Source organism: Pezoporus flaviventris, unplaced genomic scaffold (assembly GCF_033815535.1).
Source record: "Pezoporus flaviventris isolate CSIRO_AGI_PZ_B2104156 unplaced genomic scaffold, CSIRO_AGI_Pfla_v1 ptg000031l, whole genome shotgun sequence".
NCBI lineage: Eukaryota > Metazoa > Chordata > Aves > Psittaciformes > Psittacidae > Pezoporus > Pezoporus flaviventris.
In genome coordinates, this window is record NW_026892579.1 from 58,269,446 (window position 1) to 58,294,933 (window position 25,488).

General features: G+C 41.2%; 1 protein-coding gene across 10 annotated transcripts in view; it reads right to left on the reverse strand.

The window, feature by feature from the left end:
- The window catches only part of VPS54 (VPS54 subunit of GARP complex), a 51,938-nt gene extending 27,817 nt beyond the window's left edge, over positions 1-24,121 (reverse strand). The window contains exons 1-9 of one of the 10 annotated variants that reach the window (XM_061461427.1): positions 23,974-24,121; positions 23,452-23,566; positions 13,178-13,339; positions 12,222-12,327; positions 12,086-12,130; positions 10,528-10,606; positions 8,156-8,190; positions 6,686-6,743; positions 3,645-4,030 (exon numbers count right to left, since the gene is read on the reverse strand). In XM_061461427.1, the coding sequence (XP_061317411.1) occupies positions 3,645-4,030; positions 6,686-6,743; positions 8,156-8,190; positions 10,528-10,606; positions 12,086-12,130; positions 12,222-12,327; positions 13,178-13,313 (845 nt within the window). In that variant the 5' untranslated portion in view covers positions 13,314-13,339; positions 23,452-23,566; positions 23,974-24,121. Of the gene's footprint in view, positions 1-3,644; positions 4,031-6,685; positions 6,818-8,155; positions 8,191-10,527; positions 10,607-11,512; positions 11,590-11,683; positions 12,062-12,085; positions 12,334-13,177; positions 13,340-22,862; positions 23,081-23,412; positions 23,567-23,727; positions 23,750-23,973 lie in introns of those variants that run through there. The other 9 variants (XM_061461421.1, XM_061461423.1, XM_061461424.1 and 6 more) reach the window with 9 other exon arrangements.
- Positions 24,122-25,488: the final 1,367 nt, after the last annotated feature.

Here is a 25,488-nt window from a genome sequence, read left to right on the forward strand (position 1 = left end):
AACTTCCACTGACAGTGCGAGCACCAAGGATCTGCAAAAATCAGTCTGCTGCTTCTTTTAAGAAGAAAGGAAAAAAAAATGAAACAGACACTTTTGCAATGAGATTTAACAGGAGCTGTGGTATTTTAGATAAACCTGAACACAAAACGGGGATGATGAACACGCATGGCTCACTGGCTTTAATTTAGTGCTGGTGTAAGCTGGACCATTAGCTTGCACAGAGCAGCAAAAATCTCTTGGGACTCCCTGGTAGGAGCACTGGTGAACCAATGCAAAACCGACAGCACCCAGCCTTGCAAACCACCTACAGCGAAGTCAGCACTAGGGTGTGAGGAAGCACAATGCCAGAGTTGCTCCTCCCTGCAGAAGCCCACATGGCCCAGCACTAATCTGAACTGAATGAATTTTGCTGGATCTGAGTGAAGCAGATTAATTTCTTTAATTTTAAGATGACCAGGGATGTGCCTGCTTTGGAAATTGTTGGTCAAGAACTGGCTGGGATAGACAAAATGGACACATTTCAAATACCTGATTTAAGCAAACATGCCCGCTCGGAAATTCAAGCCAGCTGCATCATGGATACGTCAAACCAAACAAAACAGAAACAAACCCTAAAGATTATTATTTGCAGTGTAATGACTGGAGTTGCAAAACTTACTTCAAGACTAATATCTACAACACAAAGGCTTCTGCTTAAGTAAGCACAAATTTCTCTTCAGTAAATTATTTCTGTAACTGTGCCTACATACGCTGAAGCACACCGTAACCGACCCTCTCAAACCTCAGGTTATGGAAACATCCAACAAGAGTTCCCAGCACTTTGCCCAAGATGTTCTAGCTCCTAACAACAAAAAAATACCCCTCTACCCTGGAAGATGCAGGAACAAGTTAAACCTTAATTCATATGCCATTGAAACATTTTGGCAACTCTCGTCTAAGAGGTACCAGTCACACATCAGGTCCTTTCAGTGACTGAATAACTACAATCCTCTGATGTCAAATTCGGAGTGCAGGGTAAAAGTTCTTTAAAAATACACAGATGAGAACTGTTTTTCCAAGTATCTGTGTTTTATTGTATAAAAAAAGTATAAACATGTGGTTTGCCAGCATACCTGTGCTAAAAACTCACTGTAACTCCAACAACTCAACCAGGACTGAGAGAACAGCGTAAAAACTGGCAGTACACATTTGCAATTTAGTGAACATGTTAAGTTTTCTCAAGTTGGGGTTTTTTTTGGTAAAATTAATTTGTAAATTTAAAATTTGGTAAAATTAAAAAGATGAACATGAAAGGGTTACAACTTTAATCCTATCTTATAGTAGTAGCAAGCAAAAGTCACAGTTATGACTGATACGTAAAATCACTGGGGATATTACCTAGATTAATCATTTTATAATCCCACAGCACCATTAAGGTGCTTTGCTTTCTTGCTATAATTAGAAACAAATTACAAAAATAGAAAAGTTCTTGTATATGAATGAGAAGAGATACTAATTATTTTGAAAAATGAGATACTGAAGTTAACCTCTTAAAATAAATCAGGCATTTAACTCACTTGACAGCTGTGGCATTCTTGCTTAGAACAAAGCAAGAACACCCATTTGGTGTTTCTTAGAAAAAGCTGAAGTATTTGTGTATGCCATCAATTTAGATCTTTTTATAAATACTATTTATTTTTAGAAACACAACATTCAGGATTTCTATCTCTCCACTGCACAATATCTCCAGACACTACACACATAGGCCACTGTGAGAACAACTGTGCAGGGCTTCTCAACTGCACTTGCATCTCTGGTGGAGGTGACAACTTAGGTTGTATAGGACTCGCCTTTCTAAACCATTACTATCCAAAGAAGAAGGGATACTTCCCGCTCACATTACTATTTTCAGCTCTTCCAAAGTGCAGTTTTAAGATACTGGCACATTCTTGGGACATGATGTATACCAACCGCAGTAACAGCAGAACGGCACACTCCGCTGACAAAGCACATCGGTTACTTGATTGCAAAACAGAACTAACTGATGTTGTCATGGGGTTGTAGAAGTACATTAATTATCATCAAGGTAAATACAACTGTGACTCAGTTGAGAGCTGTGCACCATAATCAAGTGGTTAAGAGCAGAAACAGTAAAGAGGAAAGAAACTGCGCTGAGGTGTCTGAAGATGGACCATCTAAGCTAAAAGAAAATGACTAAGAGCTGCTAAGAACTTCCCTTCCAACAGTTTATAGTGTATATATATTTATAAAAATGTTTATATTTTTATAGTGTATTCAGATATTTATAAAAATATTTTTATGTATTTATTTTATACATTCTATTTATATATTAGCTCTTCATAAATATATATATATCGGGGGGGTTATATTTTAAAATACTTTTTCTGAGATCTTTTCTACATAAAATTTGAGTCTTTTTCCCAATCAGCTAGAAGGGATGTTAGAAAAGGAGCTCACGAGAACAGATGAAAAAGAGAAGTAACTGTATACAGTTCTGAACATTCATATTACAGTTACTGAGCAACAACCATGCTTTTATTGTGCAAGCTTGGAACCACAAAGCTGTGGGTACCACATAACCCCTAAACAAAATGCAACCACCACCAGCATCAAGTTCTAAAACTAAGTATACAGCTCCTGAACAGACTGATGCAAGCTTCAGAGCTGATTTAACATAGACTACTTCTGCTATCATCATGCCATAGTGGCAGCTTTGTATACCCCACTTTTAAACTTTGTATGACAGTTATGATAGCTTATTTTAAATAAGATAAAAGGATTCCACTGTATTAAAACTCTTGCCTATCACAGGGGTACCCTGCCCAGTGCAGTGGCACCTCCCAAGTGGAGCTCTAAGCATCCACTGTTAACAGAAGCAGTCAGCACAGGACCTTGAACTCACTAACTCCCATCACTTTAGCAAACACGGGTAAAAAACAGTAGCAACATCAGCCTAGGCAGCACCTTCCCACTGTTTCTCTCCTTCCCAACATCAGCAGCTCACAGAACGGGATTTCTCAGCTAGATGAAGCAAAAGGAAGAATCCCCTGGCCATGTGGATTGCACTCTACAAGAGCAGACATGGCTGAAACCATCCCATCTGACCAGATGTCAACCTCAGACCACATTTTCAGCCATGGTTTGATAGCTCAGCACTGGCTTTTCCTGGTAAAGTTTCTTCCAGCACAAGTACAGGCTGAAGGCTGACCTATGTGACACATGCTCCGTGCATATTCCTGTAACATCACAAGCCTTGGTGAGTCACTAAAGACACTGGCCCATAGTATCTCTGGGGTGCTGCCTGCATGAGGACTGCAGACTACCACTTGGAAGCCATGTCCCAGCTGTGGGCTACAAGCCCTGCAAGATTGTTCAGCCAGTGCCTGGCTCTACTCCTAAACCACCTGTAAACAAGAATGGAGTATAAAGAAAGCATTTAGATGTTAGAAGTTCACTCCCCCCACCTCAAAATGATTTCTGCCACATGCATTAGTCACAGTGCTTATGCCACACTTACATTTTGTACCTTTTGTACTATGCTCTCCAAGAATGAACAAACAAAGGAAACCCTTTCAGCCAACACAATGTGCTCAACATACTACAGCTCTACTTGTGTTTTAGTAATTTCCTAGATGATTACCTACCGGAAACTGTGAATGCCTTGAAGCTCCTGCTGTAACACCTCCTGTGTGGTTGCTATTAAGTCCAAAGCTCCAACAAACTCAGAAGTGGACAGCAGCAACTGTACCGTGGGCTGTGTTTGGTGTACAGTAGCCATTAGCTTCAGTTTATTGTATGCTTTTATACAGTTATTTCTGGTGAGTGACAGTCTTAAAACTCGAAGCGATCCTTCACACATTACTTTATCAATTTGGGCGATTTTCTCTCTAAGTAATTTTACAGCCTGGGAAGTTTTCCTGAGGTAGTCCTGCAACTCATGCTGAGAGGTCATTGCATGAAAAAATGCTTCTGAGCGCAGAGAAATCTGATGTGCAATATTGACTTCCACAATGTCCAGATAATGGCTCAGCTAGAAAGAAGAGGGAGGAGGAAAAACAAACAGTGCTGTCATGACTTGGCAAGTTTATGACCATGCAAATACACTTCCAGGGTATTTGTCTTACTATATCATGAGAAAATTCTGCTAATAAAATTTAAAGCCATTTGACAGATTAGCAAGCAAATAGCTACCTGCTGTGGTTTGATCATTTGTTTCTAAATGAGTTCAAAATCACTTTGGGAAGGCTGACTTGATGCCTCCTCTGCTTGAATATTATAAGGTAGAAGAGCAAATAATTTTAAAATACTCAAGCTTTTGTACCACATGGATGCACACTGGCCCTGTTAGAATATGGCCATTAACCAGGAGACAGCTCTGGATATTGGCTTGCAAATAAGAACAGCATACACATGCAAATACACTATGTACTTCGGATCACTGAAGCTGCTAAAGATGCAGCCCAGCTACACTTGATGGAATGGCTCTGTTCATTTATAAGGCTGTAGCATCTTCTTTGTAGAAAAATACTCAGGATATATCTGGCTGCAGGGGTTTTTTGCCAACCAGCTGGAGCTCCTATTAATCGTATTTCATGTGCACTGGCACTGTGGGATTCCCAGACACAGAGTATGCCTACCTGTTTATAAGCTAAAATTCAAAATCTCTGTGTCAAACAGTTACCAGAATACTGGGTTGGCCCCGATTATTTGAGCTGTAAAAGCTCTGTGTTCTGGCTTATGCTGAATATGCAAACTCAAAGGACTGAGGCATTAGGATGCTCATCTGAATGCTAATACTCAGATGACCTGGTTTCTAAGAGGTGCCAAGCACTCAAACTTCATGCTGAATTTCAAAAGGCCCATCCAGAGATGGAAAGAATATCAGCTGGAGAATGTTTCCTTCTTACAATTATTTTCATCCTGCATGTATTGAACACCAGGGATTTATTCAATATGCAAACCCATCTTTTCTGTAGTAAGTTTAATCAAAAACATCCTCCACCAAGCAGCTGTGACACACCTAGCCCACAGGAAAAGCTGAGATAGACTGTGACACAGAGATCAGAGGAAAGGTTATGATGATTATTTATCTGATTATACCAACCAGATGCCCCAGGTCCCTCCACTATGCTAAGTGAGGTAGAACAAACAGAACAAAATTATAGTACCTGCCTCATAGAGCTTACAGTCCCAATGTAGGGCAAGACATGGAAGGAGGTAAGGAAGAGAAGAATGTCAGGGAGAAATTGTTCAAGTAGATCAGCAGCAGTCAAAAAGCACTCATAGCTGAAGTATGTATGCTTATAGCAGGGTTTTCCAAACCCTGTTGAAAACCAGTGCCTGGAGCTACGGCTAATTATGGCAGCAGGGTGCCTATTTACACACGATTAAGTGTAAACCTCATGCAGTTCAGAGCCTTTAAAAAGTAAAACAAAAAATTTTGGCCTATTTCAGTAATATGAAGCAGTGTAATAATTTGTCAGGCATGTGGCTTCCGGGGCAACAGAACTGCTTTATATTTGTTATGACCTCTCCAAAGCAGTATGGCTCATGGCTATTCAAAGTCTTACTTTCACTCCACTGCATCAGAGGCCTCTGGGTCTCCTCTGCTCTAAGTTCATGTTGAGTGTCCATCCTGCTGCTGCCAAGCACTTTTTGAGGTTAAATCATATGCCAGGCACTGCTTTTTCATCTTCAGACAGTAAAACTGCCCCAAGAACCTCCAAAGAAGTATTCCTCCAAATTTAGGTGTGGAGGACAACCCAACAAATGATAAGTTAGCCTCCTCCAGAACCTGCCTCTTTCCTCCAGGCCTGGTAGGAGAGCAGAAAGGATAACTCCTGGAAATGTGGAAACACCTTCTGGAGGATCTCTTGTTACTATTTCTTAAGGCACCTCACTACTATTTCTTTTTCTTTCCCCCTCCTTGCTCCCAGAAGCTGTAGTAAATAACACAGGAGGGAAAACTGAAGTTAGAAAACACTCCAAAATTGCATAGATTTTCTATCAGCATTTTATAGGTATTTGTACCATTAAAATGATTCATTGTGGGATTTTTCTATAGTGTAACTACTTAACAAAACAAAACAAAACAAAAAAATCAAGTAAAGACTTCTGTTTCCAATATGATACTCCTCTGTTTTCACACTCTCCAATGCACTCAAGTCCTTTGTGAAATACAAAAATGGATCAGCGCAGATAACATGACAAAAGTGACAGGAAGTGCCTGACATACAAAACCCTTAGGATTTAATATTTCTTTCAGCACAAAACCACAGTGCCTTGAATCTGCTTTTCCTGAGATGTGAGAAAGAAATGTTCTTAAACAGTGTACAACCTCTAGCTTTCCCTTCTCAGGGAATTGCTCTTCCTCCCTAACAAACAGCTCCATACCTCTGAAGTTTCTCAGTATATACCAGCTTCACTAAGTTCCAGTAGCCACAAAGAGCCAGTAATTATGTAATATACAGATTCTTTTTTATCAGATTTGATAGATTCATTCAGCAGGGGAAAAAAGTTCTCTTTCAGCAAGATGCTTCCTGCATTGTTTACTAACAATCTGCAGCCTGGTGTAAAATGAAAGATAAAGCCCACAACAGTGATATTTCAACAAACAGTGCAGAGCAGCAGTAATGTTTCTTTGTAGTAACTAACAGCTGCGATGGATTTTGTTTGACAGTTGTACCTTTTCTTGAAGTAACCTGGAGGAGGCTGCATCACGATTTCCTTTTCCACCAGCAGTACTAAAATGAGACCATGGTAAAACGGCATTAAAGGTTAAGGAATCTTCCAATGCAAAATCTGGTTTCATAAAAATCTGAAACAGAAAAACAAAAGAAATAAATGCGCCTCCCTCACCCCTACAATTTCCTCCCCAGTTAAACACACCTCCCATCTCATGAAGCTAAAAGGGACCTTATTTGTTAATGTCAAAAACCAAGCTTTCATTTATCTGGGCAAACAAACTCATTCCAGACCTTCTAACCAATTTTCTTCACACCTTAAAAACTTGTGTGATCTGACAAAGTCTTATCTTCCTAGAACTGGTAGGCATAGCTCCAAAATTACACAGGCTATCAAGCATCCAAGATGATCTAAACATCCTGAGTGTGAAAGCGTAGGCAGCATTAAACTTCAGGTACATCCCCAAAAGGATCAGAGCAAACTGAATTTTTCAATAGCAGGCGCATCCTACTGCTGATCTGCTCATTTCTGGGGCTATAGCTTCTACCAGAGTGAGGATCCAGGCAGCTGTCAGGGTGCACCAAGTATTGCCTGAGAGGGAACAGCTGATCTCCTTTAGCACAATGCAGCAAACATGCTTGTCATAGAAAACAGTCAGTAACGTGTAACATTAACTACACATCTTGGAGAACTATTAATCCAAAACTCTCCCTGATTATGTTACTTTGACTTGACAAAACTGGTACAAATATTAAGCTTCCAGGCAGACAGTAGCACCCTTTCCCTGTATTTATGAAGTGTCATTTTAAAAGGTTTAACATAGACTATAGCATCACACCACACTCAAAACATTCTTGTTTCATGGACTTTAAACATTGCAGTGACAGCTACTCAAATAACAGCCTACGCGACTGGCACAGAGATGCTGACCCATACTAACACTGACTTCTTAATGTACATAGAAAAAGTTATTCAGCCTGAAACAGAATCTGGAGTTGCATCTTTTGTCAACCCGTCACAAAAAAAAACCCACATCATATACACTGCAAGCATATATGCAACGGGGCTTTGCTCAAGGATTCAAGGAGTTAAATTTAATGTTGTTGTACACTGTGCAATATTCAAGCTTCTATCAAGCTCTTCACTTCTCATTTCCTCCTAGGACACAGAGTGGCTAATTGTTCCCAGCTCTGATGTTTTAACTGTTAAAGATGATAAAAATAATGGCAATTGTATTCTACTTAAAGAGAAAAGTCAAGACCACAGAAAACAGCAGCAACAAACAAAAAAAAAGGGAAAGAAAAAGCAGATTGTTCTTAGTCTTTTAAGTTCTGAGCACTGCAGATCCTCTTGAGAATCAGCTCAAGTAATCAGCTTGGACAAAATTTCTACAAAGAAGAGAGTACATTTTTATACTCATGACTACATGCAAGAAATCCTTATAAAAGCTTAGCATGCACAGGGACCATACCTTAGGTACTTGTTCCAGATCTGTCCTGGATTTATCTAAAATTAAACAAAATAGGAGTAGTCATTCATGAGCAAACAGTTACCATGAATACTGTTAAACCCTGTGAGAAAGTTTTCAAGACAGCAATGCCAGGTTCCACACAGGGGACACACAGGGTGGGTGGACAAGGTTAAAACTGAAATGAAACATTCTGACTGAACACGAGGAAAACCTTTTTCACCATAAGAACAATCAAGCACTGGAGCAGGCTGCCCAGAGGGGCTGGGTATGCTCCATCCTTAGAGGTTTTCAAGGCCCAACTAGATAAAGCCCTGAGCAGCTTGGCCGGACCTCTCAGCCAAACTGGCTTTGAGATGGCACCTGCAGTAAAGACCTTCTGAATTCCCTTCCAACCTGAAATATTCTGATTCTTCAAAACACTCTTTGGTTCTTAGTTGATTTGTTCCTTACTTTATTCGGTTTGAAATACATAAGACAACCTAGGAATCCTTTTGCTGTCCTCAGTCTTTGGACAGACCAACTGCAATGGAAGTGAAAGGCCATGTCTTGTGGGCTAGAGTTAAACAGGTAATGCCAACAAAAGAAATTACATAAAATAAGAGTTTCAGTTTACCAAATGATACTTTTACCAGGAACTGTCCGTCTACCCCAGAAGCTCCCTGCTAACTTTGGTGACACAGTCATTTTCTCTTGTGTAAAAACAAAGAACCCTTTCAAAACGGATTAAGCTAAGCCTGAAGAAGGAACTCTTATTTTGCAGTATGCGCCACAGACAGACTCCAAAGTAACACCAATCACAGAGAAACCCTACAGAAGGACTTCCTTTTGCATGGAAACAGGAAGAAAGCCGACTGCAAGAAACTGATCAAAAGGAGTACACTACTGAATGCTTCTTGCTGTGTTACCTGTAAACATGGATATAGACAAGCCTGATCAAATACTGACTGGCAAACTAACTCTTTTATGGTAATATTTTTGAGAAAATAAATTAAACATTAAAAGCTTGCTCCAGGATGTGATTGTTTATCTTCCTTTTATTTTGTCAGTTCTTTTTCATTTTGCCTCTCAGCTTCCTTTGTCCAGTTTCACATCAGCTGAGCTACATCTCTAAAACCTTGTAATTCAGCCTTGCTAAAGCTGCAGACACCAAAAGAATTTTGCCAGGTCATCTTTGCTAACACTAAACAGAGGAATCCTAAGCAGAAAACTGGCCAAAGCTGAACAGCATGAAACACAGGAAAAGGCAAAATCCCGTGCCTGGACAGAAATAACTCCAGGCACCATTAAAGGCAAGCGGTCTAGTAGCAAGAAAGCACCTCTGCAGAGAGGGACCTGGGATTCTGGCAGGTAACAAACTGACCATGATGCAGCAGTGCACTCCTGCCTATGGCAAAGCATCCTGAGTTGCATTAGACAGAGCACTATCAGCAGGTTTAGGGAAGGTAATCCTCCCTCTCTCCACTCAGCAATGGTAAGACATCTGTGCTCCGTTCTGAGCTCCTCAGTACAAGACAGACCTACATATACTGGAGTGAGTCCAGTGAAGGGTCACAAAGATGACTCAGAGACCAGGAGTGGTTGAGAGAGCTGAGAGTGCTTAACCTCAAAAAGATCGGGGGTATCTTAACAATGTTTTCAAGTACCTAATGGGAAGGTAGAGCAGGCTTCCTAAAGGAAGAGACAGAGCAGGGTCTTCTCAGTGGTGCCCAGTGACGGGACAAGAGGCAATGGGCAGAAACTGATAAATTAAAAATGCCATCTGAACATAAGGAAAATACTTTTACAGTGAGGGTGGTCAAACCCTGAAAGAGTGTTTACACAACTACAGAGCCTGTGTAAATTTATCCATCCATGGATAAACTCAAAATGCAGCAGGACACTGTCCTCCTGTAGGTCACCCTGTTTGAGCAGGTGGTTTGAAGTAGACCATTTTGAGATGTCACCTCCCACCTCTGCCATTCTGTGATGCAGAGAGACAGGAATGGCCCAGTGCCATTCATCACTGCAAAGTCAACAGCTGCTGACACAACAGTTTCCACAGATCTTAAATAAAAGGAAGTTAAAGAAAACACTGGCAGGCACATAATGACCTGCCATGAATGCAAACATGACAAGGAAAAGTTTAAGAGCATGTATAATAAGCATTCTGACCTATAAAATATCAGCAGTGGTCATGAATACTTCTAAGTCAACAGTATCTGGGTTTTCAATTATTCTTACAAAGAAATCATCATCAGTGTTATTGTACATGAAGCCTTCACGCAAGTAAAAGAGATTATCAGTATGCTATAGCATCTGGTTTTGAATGCTGTAACATACTGATAATAAAAAGAAATTACTTTTTAAAGACTAGGGAAAAGCTCTGACTGTACCATGGGTGTGTAGTAGAGTCCTGTCGAAGGTATCTTTAGGAGTACAAATGTTCTTGCATCTTTCATGAACTTTCTCCCTCTGTAGAAGAGAAAATACAGTAAAGAATTATTCTGAAGCTTAAACAAGAGATTTTTTTTCCTTTGAAACAGAATATTCTTTATATTTTCAGTGAAACATAGGTTTCACTGAAATCACATAATTCTGGTAAGTTCTTAACACAACAGTATTTTTTCCTCTTAAAAGCTCAGATGATGTTTGTCCAGGTGAAATGTACCAAAAATTTCAGCCTGTAGCTGATATGCTGTTTTTCTCTGTATCTTTACATCTCAAGAGAAGGGACACAGAAGTTTTTGAAGAGGTATAAGAACTTCTCTACATGATGAGACAGAACCATAGTTCAATTGTGTTACATATCCAAACATTTGATTTCTAATCCAGAAAGCACGCTAACACACACAATGAATGATTTTTCATTGTTAAAGTAAAACTGGATCAAAGTAGAAATTGGCTCCACATCTAACGAGTGCCTTGCCAAAACCACGTATCTTGTTTTGTCATGCTGAGTTTCAAATTTTATCTACAGGTGTAAAAACCACCAGAGACCACAGTGGTGAGAAACTGCATTTCTAAAGAACACTGATGTTAGCTAGATATCTGCTAGAAGCTACATCACAAGTCAGCTCCCTCTGCCCAAAATCTTCTTTCATTTATCAGTCACTGCATTACATGCTCATTTCAATGGATTAGCTCTTAGACATTTAAAATGTTGAATGTGAACTAATGGCAATAGCTCAGTTACAGACAATTCACTTTGACATTCTTTAACTGTGATGTATACAAGTAACACTTCCTGCAGCCAATTCTGTACCAGCAAGAAAAAAAAAAAAAGGCAAAAGAAAGTTACAAACCAAGGAAGCAGAAAACAGTGGGAGACTTCTACATATTCTTTCAGTCAGAAAATAAGAAAAAAAGAATACTACATACTTACTGACACCTGTATTTTAAGAGTTTGTAGAAGTCTCCTACTGGTCCTGGTGTCCTTAGATGTAGCTTAAACTTTCCTGTTACAAAAGAAATCATTGAGATAATAGGCCTATTTATAGTTTAAGAACTCCACGTATAAATGTTCAAATTAGAGACTTAAAAAAAACAAACCTCCAATCCTTGCAGTACATAGTCATGTTTTTTATTTGATCCAAAGGTCTGAAAATGCTATGTTGTACTGTAAAGCCCAATCATTAAATAATCCTTAAAGAAAAAGGATTAATAATCAGAAAGAATAAATATGAACTGTAAGCACTGCTGCAGAGCTCAGTATTCAGAAATACAAATGAAAAAACCCATGAAATTGCCTAGAGAGAACTTAGACTGCATTTTCCACACTACTAATAGTGAGATTACAAAACAAGAAATGCCTAATGAAGACTCAACAAGCACTGAAGAGCAAATTAATTATCAGCTAACTGTGCAAGGGACCACTAACAGGGACAATCTCTAATTAAAAGAAGGATCTCAAATCTCTCCTAGTACCGTGTGCTATCAAAGTTTGGTTCTTACCGGAGCGATTTCCTGTTGGTATAATGCAAAATGTTCCTTGGTGATCTGTGGGAGGTAGAATGAAGGCGTGACTTCAGTGTCCACAAAGTCCACTCCCCATGTTTTTGTAAAGAAATCAGATTCCCTTTTTGCTAACCTAGGATCATTTAGTGCTGCTGGGAGATTGACTTTGGAATGATAAATAGTCCATCTGTGCTGATCCGCAACTAGAGATGGGCTGTCACACAAATTATGGGGATCGCCTGCAGGACAAAAGACAAGACAGTTTGTTAAGGTAAGAAACTGAAAATTGTATTTCTGCTAAAGTTTGGTTCTTAAGCAAACCACGTTTTCACAATTACATAGTAGATTGGAATTAGCTATGCAAAAGTCTCCTTCTGCAACACTAACTTGCATTTCTTCTATCAGATTAACCAACACAAGTTTTGGACAGCGGTGTATTCATACTCATTAAATATATTTAGCTCAACAACATTAGCTTTTACTGAAGAGAAAGAAATTCCAAACACAAACATATTTTGAAAAATCTGAGCTAAATCCAAAGCACAGTTGAAATTCATTAGCATTACATTTCATAATTCTTAAGACCCCACCTACTCCTTTTTATAAACCAAGATTTAGCATAGCACTGCAGCTGTAACTGCGACCAAAACCTGGTTTTACAATAGCACTAGAGACTTAACGACAGTGCTAGAGACAGAGCTTGGTCTCTTGCTTCCTACTGCAAGAGGGCTGGGTTACTTCGCAGAAGTAATGCAGCTAGATTCCAAGCACACTGGACAGGTCTGCTACAGGCTCTGACAGAATATACCCTCTTCTTACATGTAGCTATACATATAGTTATCATAGCTATAATGTGAAATCACATAAGCAAGATCCCATCTATAAATGTGGACATCTGAAAGCAAGCTGCAATGAGGAAGACTCTCCCATTGCTCCAAAGGAACACTGGGTGGTACAAAGCAGAATTACAGTGTACTTTTAAATGAGACTACGGTTTAGTACACTACACCCAGTATACAAGAACTGAACAATTGTCAACGGATTAGCAAGTTTAACTCCATTTTCACTCTCCTTGCACACCAACATTACCTGTAGGTTCCTTGGGACACACATCAGGCAGTGACTGCACAGGACGAAAGCGTTTCGTGGCATCCATTTCCTTTTTAAAGAAAGCATCACTGCTGTTTGACTGAGGCACTGGTGAAGAACTGTGGCTTGATGCCATTGCATAAAATCACCACTTGATAAAAGCTAAATAAGAAACAATAAATATCCAGGCTTTAATATAAAGATGTGGTTACAGACTGTACCAAAACAATGACACCCCGTCAGCTGCACAGTAATTTTTTAACTGCAACACTAACTGACATTTCAACAGTAACAGGGGAAAGATTATTTTAAAGGTGAAAATTAAAAGCAGAATGTAACTTCACAGCCTGTTGTCTCCCATACTTTAAGGTTTGGACAGTAGCTTGTTCTTGCATGCAGGACCAATAAAATTGTGCATTTAAGAAAAAAAAGACTTTCAGGCAATTCTTCCTTTCTATTGCTGTAACTACTGCAGCCATACTGCACACATGCACAGTAGAACTGCCTCACTGGTAGCAGAAACCTTGGGTAGACAAACGTAGAGCCCTCCACATCACACAGCCCTCCTACCTACTACGCTCAGTGACTGCAGGGAGCACATCACCTTTTGCATCTGGTTCCCACCCTGCTTTTGATATTTTCGGGGCTGCACTCCACAAGAACCACAACAGCCCAGGCAGGGCAAGGAAAAAGACACAGCTGATGTCAGTCTTCAAAAAACTACTTTACAGAGCAGCAACTACTGGCACTTAAGACAAACCTCAGAAAAACTAACTCATTTGCAGGACGGGCTTAGGCCACAATTAAAAGCCCCCATAACCACAGGTGAGGGAGCTCACAAGCCCATGCCCACCTCAAAGAGGCTTCCTGCAACTGCTCTACTCAAAAGATGGGCAGAGCATCCTGTGAGAGGTCTCACACACCACACTCAGTGAGATTTAACCACAGCGAGACACATGCCTCAGTGAGAAAGGCAATGGGTGAAGATGGGGTATCCTGTGTCCTCACTGTTGCACTGCCTTAACATTAGGACCCCAGCAACAGGAGGTTCGCTCTTTTTTCCCCAAAGGAGGAGGTCTGCAACCTATATTCCTGGTTCTGACAAGCAACAGCTACCCACAGACACCATATATTATTCATGATTTCTAGTAATTGAAATAATCAGATTTCAGACAAATCAGAATCTGAAGAATACAAGCACAACAGAAAAGCATGAGCAGATACTACCCATAAAACACATACATATTTTGTCACCTGAATCAGGAAAATTGACAATTCAACTTTTCATGGCTTCCTAGTAAAATAAATTATAGTTTACTTCAGCATAAAAAGTATTTGCAGAGAGTAGACAACTAAAAAATAATTCAAAAAGCTCTGGAGTAAGGAACATCCCACTAATTTTCAGCTTTCAGGATTTTAAGCTCCCAATTTGAAAATAAGCAGCCTTACAAATTTTACACCAGGGCCGAACAACGTAATGAGTTCTTTCCATCTATAAACAAAGCTGCATTTCCATCAAAGTATGGGTTGAGTCAGTAGTAAACTGCAGAACTATTAGAGGTTTGAGAGTTTATTAAAACACCCCCATAACGTACAGCTCAAAGAGTGCCCATTCAAAGGGACTGATATGATTCCTCACCTTCAAAGAGAAATAAACACAGCTAGCAAGATCTTAGTGTTGAACTATCAACCCTTAATGGACACCTAAATTACTCACTACTCTGTGAAGGAGCACAAAAAGATAAAAGGCCTATTTTATCTTCAATCGCTGAAGTGGCACCAAAGGATGAGCGTACATCACCGTGTCAGCTTCTAACAGCACCACAAATCTCATTTGGAACAGAAAAAATAAAAGTTCTCCTTTCTAAATGAGACTGCAAGTGTCCTACAGAATAACTCAAGAGAAGAGTTAAGATACGTACAGCTGTAATAGAGCATCCTAATGAACGGGCCCATAATGACTAACAAACAAGTATTCTGGCCAAAACGCTGTCCACTGGGTACCACTTGCTCATCTCCTTTTCCATCTGACAACACAGCAAGGCAAGGAGGATAATGTGCTTCTACTGTTACTTTTAAAAGTGACTTTTTGAAAGTCAACTAAAGTTAAAAACAGAGCAGCATTCTAAAAATGCTGCACAAGGCCTGAAAATCCATCTCCCAGGTTCTCTTGGAAGGGGATTCCCTTCTTTCTTATACCAGAAAAACTTACTAGTCGAGATAAAGAATGGCAGCACTAATGGAAATCTGGAAGAAGTCAGAAAGGGAAAAACCCTTTCCAGGCATCTGACAGACCCTTTCTTAAATATCATAAAGCATCAGTTCCTCTCCCCAAAAAGCTCCAAAGAAACATTTTGCTCTACTACTGTTGTTGCATGTTCATGTTCTTATGTTCTTCCCTCGACACTTCCAAAACAACTTCTTTCTTTATGAAGCTTTTCCCTAATTTTTTTGGGTGCTTTTGTGAAAAAAAATGTAGTATACGTTAAAGACAAAACACCATCATTATTGCATTCTCAAAAAAACACAGCCAGTGCTGAGTTACAATGATCAAGTCTCCTAAAGGCATACAGTAAATTTATCTGCACTTGGAACTGCTTCAAAGTTCTGCATTTGCAGCTTTTCTCCTGAAAAAGCCTCTGTAATATGAGACACAGCCTGCTCTAGCCAGATGTATGAGCAACTAAGGCAATTTGTAGAAAGCACTGAAATCTCGTACTCTTGCTAGCAAGTCTTTCATTAAGCCTCACATTTTTCCCCATAATGAAGCATATTCTACAACATGAATTGTCTCAACTACATAAATCTCAGTGGAGAAAACTAACTGTGTTATGCCAGTCCAAGATTTAAAATAAAGGACAACACTGAAGACTAGCTTTTCAAAAACAAACTATGCCTACTCTTGCACAGATTACTTAGTGCCATAAATTATTCACATTGCCATTATACAGACAAATCTTAAAATAGAACGAAAAGAGTACAATAAAATATCAGTGCAAGCAGTAACCTTCATACTGTTGAGTGAATTTCAACAAGATATAAGGATTCACAGGCAGAGGCCTTCTTAAGTGGCATGCAATATGATGCTATACTAAATTATTCATAGTTAGCAGCTATTCTAGTAGCCTCATAAGTCAGAACCTTATGGATAATTAACCTCAATGAACAGCCACATTTGCACAGGAATAAACCCATCTGTACTGCCCCAAACCAGGCATTCCTCAAACTGCAGTCCTTAAATTAGCCTAATAAATATCACTTCAGAGAAAGAAAACTGAACAATATTATCTGAATTAAATTTAAATGATAAAGGAATCTGTGACAAGCCTATACGAAGACAAAAATCCTGCCTTATACCTGAGCCCTTCTGTGTACACTAACTTGCACACAACTGAAGAACAGTTTAATTTATTCACCAAGAGAACAGCTATTCTTTGTGCTACACTACTAAACATTTTATAGACAAACAAATCCATAACCAACCTTCTGAATCAGCATTTAAAAATACGTAACTATATATAAATCTGCTGATTTGAACATAAAAACCCCATCAAACAACTCAGCGTTAACACAGAACAAAACTGCTGCAAAATATTTTCACTCACTCAAGTTTCAATGCAAGTGCAATGCAGGTAAATGTAGTTAACTGCACGAGCTGTGCAGAATGAATTATGAAATGGTGAGTCCCCTGAGCTTCCTACTTAGAAGAGCATATGTGCAGCAATAAGAATATGCAACTGTGTAACTTAATGACACCAATATTTATATTATATATGGATAAAATTGGGTTAGATTAGCTCTGTTGTCTCCAGTAATCACCATAATTTACTGACATTTTATCTAGCGATGTGTATTACTAACACAATAAAAAAAACCTTTAGGGGTTAGATACAAGAGTAATGATGGAAGTTGGAACACGTGATAATGGCTGTATCTGCAACATGCCTTCAATATATTAAATTTATTTTGAACACTTAAAAAATGACATTAAGTCAAATGTTAAAACACATTTTTACAAAAAATAAAAATCAACCACTGCAACAACAAACACAGTTTTGTTGATTTGTATTTATGGTATTTTTACAGCCCCAACACATGAAGATTAACATTTCATACTCAAAAAAATCTTACAGCTTCCTCTTAAAAATCCCCTTGTTCAATAACATGCTCAGCAACTATGATATGACATAGCTGTACAACGTACAGCATGGAATAAAATGACTGGGAAGACAAATGTAATAAATAACCACATGTTTGGATACTGTGTAGTCAGCAAAGTAGAAGATCTGTGCAGTTAGTAAAGTATTAATCACATGAATTTTAAGAAGCTAATTCTGCGATGACTACACTATGACTCTTGAGTTTCACACCTGAGGTTTCAGCAGTTAGAAGAAAAACACAACAACAAAGTCTGTTACTCAGAATTAATTACACAGGATGGTTATAACTCTTGAGCATGTGCTGGTTTCTGTAAGTACTGAGATTTGCAGGAAGTTCTTGAGAAACTGCCTTTCCATACTGTGTCATTTGCACACTGTTTTTCAGGTGGTAAATCTTTGCTATCAAAACATCCAGTGTTCGCTCTACATAAACACAGTATTAGAGAAGGTGCAAACTAAGTTTCACCTATTCATGGACATTAAGTTTGTGCTTCCTCATTTCTGGACAGTTTCCCATTAGCACTGTCAAACAATCTTCTATTTCTTACTTAAGGTAACAGCTTTCCATGAGTTAGTAATTTTTATTGGGAATTTTCATGTGCACACACTTAGGTTTGTAAAACTGTAATTTGTATTAATAATATACAAATTAGTATTTATAATACAAATTAATATTAATTATAATACAAATTATAATTTGTATAATACAAATATATTTATACAAATTATATTTGTATAATACAAATTATTATATTAATTAATAATACAAATTTGTATTAATAATACAAATTAGGACTTATGATCCAGCACAACCCCTGCAAGGTGCCTGAAGTCTCAATTCATGTACTGAAGAAACCTGTATTTCTCCCTTCTCTGTGCTCTCCCTCCTGTATGAAAATAAATCTACAACCTACTAATAATACCTTCAATTTAAAATTGGTAATGTTGATAAGTTAACTGGTATTACAAGGGACACCCAAGAACATGCTGCTTATTAGCTCCAGTTCTTTATACAATTCATAGAATGTGCTCTCCAAACTTGATTCTGGCTTCAAAAATAGTAACATCTGAGAAGAGAAGCTAAGCATCCAGGGGAGACAGCCCAGTGTCTCCACTGACCACACAACACTGAGCAAGTTCTCCTTTAAGTATTCCACATTGTACAAAATAAGCTGCACTTGGACACTACTAGGTACTTTCCAAGAGGTACCCTCTGCATTTCAAACGTAAGGCAAGGAGAAGTTTCTCTATGAATATGAATGGCATGCTAAAATCTCGGCTGCTTTTCATGGCTTTGGCAACAAGAGTGAAATCAAAACATTTTAAAGTACTGCTCTGGTTACCCAACACCCTTTGGAATACAAAACCATCAGAAGCCACCCACAAGTCACCCTAAAGCAAAATATTTCACCATTTCTAGAAGTGATAAATATCAAGGATACTTAAAAGGAAAAGGATACCTGAAATCTAACTACAAGAGAAAAATGCACACGGGATTCCTTCCAGGACCTCGACAACTAACAACATGCCTGTTATTGGTTTAATATATTTACTCTGTCCTCAAAGGTTAGCTTTCCCACGCTGTTATTATACAGCTCATTCTGCTAAATCGGCAGGATTTAATCTGTAACAAGGAAACCATGGTATGAGGAAAGTACACACCACCTTCGGAAGACTGTGAACCAGCCTGGACTAACACAACGTTTCCACTTCTTTCAACCAGCTGAAATTCCTCAGGCTGAAATTTCCACCCTTGTCCCTGTGCCCCAAGACAGACATCCCTCTTTCAGTGGAAGAGCCAAAAAGGTTAGCTTTCAGCAGAAATGTTTAAGCAGTTTCAGAGAATAAGGTTAAGGCTGCGGAAGCTGTTCTGCTAACACAAGCTCTTTCTGAACACCTATTTCCATCCCGGGGCTTTACACTAAGAAGCAGATGATTGTCAGGTGGACAACAAGGCTAGAGTCAGAGTGACTGTGACTAGTCCCCACGGCAAGCCATCTGCATTTGGCACATGCTCCAACATCAAACCTCCTTACGCAACTTGGAGAGGAGCCTGTGTCAGTCCAACTTTTCTGAAAGCCTAATAAATATACATATATTTATATTCATATATTTATATTAATGGATTTTAGAGCATTCTACACATCTTTTAATAGAATCCCAGACTTCATGTTCCCACACTGAGGGTATGCATTCTCTGCAGAGTTAGTGTGAGTGATGACCCTCTAGATTAGCCTTGCTGGTATGAAAGCAGACTGACAAGGAAGCTATCTATGAGTTATGTGCATTTCTCATCAACCCTGCTCAGCCACATGTGCTGTTACGATCCTGCCCATTCTGCAGCTCCTTGGACAGTGCCAAGCTGAGCCAGACTGTGCAACTTTCTCAGCAAACTACATAATGGGAACTGTGGAAGAGCAAAAGTACTTGAATAGCTTAAAGAGTAATGGCACCACCACCATCCCCTTAATCATCTCTTTTATAATGCCATCTCAAAATGCTCCTCTCAAACAGGGAAACAGGTAAGAAAAAAAGTGATCGGAATACAAAGAAAGAACAGGACAGCTGCATCTCCACTGCAAAGCACTGTGGGTAGATTGCAAGGCCAGGGTCAAACAGCATCTCACTTTCATGTTCTTGTATTTTGTATCGGTTTCTTTTGCCCTCTCCAGCTGAAGCCACTTTAGTTGAGCTTCACTTCTTTAAATACAAGATCCCCTGAAAAAAATCATCTCAAAAAGCCCCACCCCACTGAATAACGTAGTTATTTGAATGCATGTCTGCACAGGTTATTTAGAATAATACACAAGTGTAAATATTTTGTCCAGAACTGGAAAGCAATTTATCTCCCTGTAGACAAACTATCTTAACAGTAGTATTTCACTTTTATTCAGGTACTGAACAAAACAATTAAATGAAACATCTGTGATATACCCAATGTACTACTTCTCATCCAGAAACCTAACTTCCCAATGCTGAACACTAACTTGAAATTGGAAGGCAGTTTCTGTGCCTAAGAAACAGACTTCCCTACAGCTATTTAGGTCATTATGTGTCAGGCTCTTCCACGCCAGGGGTGGTAGAATCACTCAGGAATAATTAACAAAGCAGTAGAAATACGTGGGTAAAGGAAAAGCCTTGTGATTAGTTGCCTACACTATCACACGAGAGTGAAATCCCTTTGTACTCCTTTTTTGCAGGCATCTCATCATTACAGTGTGTATTATCCTCTCAGAAAATGGTGAAATATGAGCATCTCGTATAGCTCGTACATGCAGCCTGATGAAAGATCAAGGAGCCCCGGCAGGCATTCCAAGCTAGAATTCTGTCAAAGGCAGGGACCACAGAGCAGTGGCATTTTGAGGAAAGGCAGAAGAACTGCACCAGCCCAAGCAAAAATTCTAACACTAATGTCCTGACTTCACAAAAGGAGTCTGACAGAAGCTGATGCAATCTGCACCAACATTAAGTTTCCCTGTGCAGGCTCTCCACTTGCTACCTTAAACAGGATTAGGCTCGGTTTGTTAATCTGAAACCAATTTCCTAAAAAAGTGACTTCTTATGAGAATCACATCTTTCCAAAGCCCTGAACAACTATAAGTAGCTATGAAGGAGCCAAATAAAAATATGTAATAGTTCTGACATTATGCAGAAAGCCGAGAGCAGGGATTATCCAAAAGCAGGCACAGCAGAGCTCATAGCAAGTCTTAATGAGTGGTCTTGACACAGATGCCAGTCCACTTGCAGGAAGAAGAAAGTCACTCTGTAGGGCAAGTACTCAGCAAACAAGATCATCCAAACTTTACCTTGGGTGAGCAACAGAAAATGCTACCAACGTTTGTTGATAGTTCCTGTGGTGTTCATACCAACCCAACAGCATATCAGATTAAACAGATCACCTGTACTCACATCACTTCCTTTCCATCCCTCAAATAGCTTCTATTTACAATAAGAATATTTCTATAAACATGAAAACCAGTATGGTTATGCTACATTTAGATTCATAGAATAGTAAGGGTTGGAAAGTACTTTAAAATCATCTAGTTCCAACCCCCCTGCCATGAATGCCAACAAATAAAAGGAAGATCTTACACCACTGCTTACTGTAACTGTGTAAAACTGATGAGAACCCACTGCCATATTGAAAGCACCAGACATACTACTCCAACTGTAATACTCTATCTTAAACACACATGCCTCCAAAGTGGCTCCTTTTTTTTTGTTAAAGAACCAGATTAATAGGTGAAATATCCTAGCTTTTCCTCTATCCAAATATGAGTATTTTGGAACATCTGATCAGTAAATGAATCCACCACTTTTGACTATGAGGGAAATACATTAAGGATTCCTAACCTTTTGAAAGACTACTCAGATCTTTTTTTAAAACCTAGTTCCTAGGTGAAGTGGGTGCAAAAAGTTAAAAACATGGGGAAGACAATTATTAGATGTGCTTGTAAAGATTTCTTCGTACTTAATCATATAAGACAACAGAAATATGCATGTAGAACAGTCATTCAGGCTCACCCTTTCTTTTTTTCAGACTACATTCATAAAATGAGGAATAAGAAAATAAATTGTAATAAAATAAAAAAAAAAAACAAAAGGAAACTGAGCCTCCCAACTGGAATGAGGGTCAGATGTTTGTGGCCCTTCACTCCTCTTCTTAAGAAACTTTCAGCTCCTCATTTCCCCAGACGTTTGAAGGAGAAAAGCAGAAGTGGCTTTTACATGGACTTGCTGCCCCAAAAGAAGAAACAATACCTACGTGATTCCATTTCCCAACTTCTTCCTGCTCAAACTGCCAAGGAGCAAGTCTGTGGTCTGCCTTCTCCACTCTCTCTAATGGCTCCTGACACTCCTCAGGCAAACAATATTCCTGTTCAACCTTTGAAATGCACATCCCCTTCTCCTCCTGTGAAGTCTGTGCTGTCAACACAGAGGCAAAATTCCTCCACACATGCACCAGACTCCTACTACAGAGAAGACAGTACTGAGGGCACAGGGATGTCAAATGGGATGGAAGAGTTAGAGCCGCTTCCTAGAGTGCGGCCTTCAGACCTCGCTGGCGAGGCTGCCCACATGATGCACAGCAGCTTTAGCTTAGACCACTGTAGATCTCCTGTCAATTAATTCATTTTAGGCATTGTTTTCCTACCCAACAGAAGCACCATCTTTTGCCCAGAGGATTTCAAGGGAACTATAGCTTTTGTCTATGCACAGTTTGGCAAAGAGTCACGCTGGCTCTCATGCTAAAGTAGTAATTACTGCAGCCTCTACAACAATTAATGCACTGCAGTCAGGTTTTTTAGAAAGAGCATTCTTTTACAGGCCTGCAAAGCAGCTGTGGCTACAGAGGGCCACAGCTGTGCAGAAGTCTGGAGGCCTTCCTCTCACTCAGGACTCCATCAGATAGGGTACAGCAAGACAGTGAGGTCAATATAACACCTGCACTTGAAAACTCTCAGAACCACCACACATGCAAAATCTGCTGTCAAATAATATTTTTATGCACTATAAATAGGTACTTTACACTTTTGGGATCACTTCACACATTTGGGATCACAAGGAAAGGCTGGACAAAGCTTTGAGCAACCTGGTCTAGTGGGAAGTATACCTGCCCATGGGAGGGGAGTTGGAACTAGATGACTTAAGGACTTTTCCAACCCAAACCATTCTATGATTCTATAATGCTCTGTAACAGAAATACTAAGTATTTAGAGAATATAAGAAAAAGAGAAAAAGAAAAGAGAATCAATACAACACTAAGGCAAAAACTGGTCAGTCAAAGAGAAAGTTAATTTTTTGTTGAGAGTGCAGGAGGTCGGTATTTTACCAACACATACGGGTATTTCTCTCAATAGTACATACTGTGTTTGAAAAATTACAGTAAGGAAAGCCAAGAAATGCCGTTTGTCTATAAACCCAGGAACTACTGTGAGCCTAAATGGCTTTCGGAACCAACAAATCCTTTAGCGCTCCATACCCCAGTCCATCCCGGTTGCCATTAACATGGGTGCCAGCATTACAGATTAGACCCCCCAACACTTGCTCCAAACACCACTTCCCCGCACCAACTGCTTACAACAGCCGTGCCTGACGAGGAGCCGGCCGCACCTTAGCGAGAACACGCCGGCAGGATCTCAGGGAGGCCGTCGTCATATCTCTCCCCGTCGCATCCTATGGAGAACCGCCCGGTGGTCCCAGCGCTCGGCGATGGCGTGTGGGTGACCTGCGGGAGAGAGCCCACATGAGGGAGGCCCGCGATGGCCGTGCTCGGGGCGGCCCACCACTGACACTGCCGTACACGCTCAGTGCTTCCCTGCCACGCACGGGCACCGCTTCCAGACACCGCCCGCTTCCCACCGGGGGGTTACCATGGAAATACACAACCCAAATTCGCGGAGAACCGGGCGGCACCCCCCGCGCCTCGAACCTGGCGCCGCTTCCCTCACGCCCTCCTCCCCTCCACACGGCCCAGGCCGCCCCCTGCCCTCGCCCCGCGGAGGGCCCGGCCCGCAAAGACAAAGGGCACCCGGGGAAACTCAACTTTCCCGGCCGCTCCCCGGGAGAGCCCCGCTGCCGCGGGCGGAGGCACCTGCACCGCGGCCTAGCGCCGGGCAGCTCCCCGCTGCCTACCTGCGGCGCCGGGCGGCCTAGCGCGGCGCCTCCGCGGCGACACGTCGCTCCCCGCCGCGCAGGGCAGGGCGGCGCAGGAAGGGCCCGGCCGGCGGCGGCAACAGCAGCAGCGGCGGCGGCGGCAGCGGCGGGAGGGGCCGAGGCACCGCCTCTCCCCGCCGCCCGGAGGAGGAGCCGCCGCCGCGGCCGGCGGAAGGGGCTGCCCCTGTCCGGGCGCGCTGGGCTGGGGGTTACGTCCCTGCGGGGTCGGCTTCGGGTGTTGGTGCTGCGCCCGCCCCGGGGACGCTGCAGGATTGAGGGGGGACGGGGCCCGCCGCCGTCCCAGGGGCGAGGGGGCTCCGCAGTGCCTCACGGCCAGGGCGCCGCCATTTGAGAGGCCTCACAAGTGCCCCATGGCCAAAGCACCACCATTTGAGAGGCCCCATGGCCGAGCTGCTGCCATTTGAGGATCCCCCACAACCAAGGTGCTGCCACATCAGAGCGTGAGGGGTGCCACAAATGTGCCCCAGCAGTGGCCCCGGTGGGGAAGCAGGGTCTCCTTAGGGCTGTGGAGGCCTTGTGGGCTCTCTCCGTGCCAGCAGTGAGCCGAAGCAGCCAGGTTCTGCGGTGGCAGCTGCTCCTCCATGGGGCTTGGTCACCGCCACCACATAGTGCAGTGGTGGGGAAGTTGTGCCAAATGGCCATGGTCTTGCTCAGAGACTCTAACCAGGGGTTGTACTCGTCAGTCTCTGGCTGATAACTTGTTATTCAGACTTAAATTTTAGGCTCAATTCTCCATCAGGCTACAGAAGATGCTGAAATAGAGACAAGTTAGGTCCCAAGTAAGCAAAACAGCATTATACCTGATTGTACCTTCAATGCTCTTAAATCCTCAGCCATAGTGCTGTGTTAGTCAACAAAAGGTATCACAAGACAGGGAGGCGCTGATTAATTAACAGCAATAATTACATTTGTGTTGATGATCGAAGACACGTGAGTATGAGGGTATGGGCCACGTAAGTGCACGTATGTGGAAATCCATGGGTTCACACCCTGGCTTGCGTCTTGCGAACTCATTTCTGTGCCTGCCCCTGTGCTGACACCAGGCAGACTGGTATCACCCCAGCTGGGCTGGAGATGGCTTTTTGCTCCTTGGTAGCAGATGTTGACAGACAATTGTTGGGTACAACTTGTTTTGCAGACTTTGGATTGTCACTGGGATCAGGTGCTTGGGAGTCACATGGATTCTACGACGGCTTCCTTGAGAGATGTGACTGACCTGACCCATGTTCACCCTTTGGCTTGCGACACTCATTTGTCAGACAGCAGGCTCCTGTCTTGAGCTTGTCTCTTCTCACTAATGTACTAATAGCAACAGCAAGCTGCTGACACCTATACTGACCCCGTGCCGGTTGCCGGCAGAGCAGGCTGGGCTGTTTGCAAGAGGAGGAATGAATTGTAGATGCAGAAGAAATACATGCTTACACACATAAGATAAACAAATACCAGGAAGAAAGTACAAGGGAATTGTGGAGA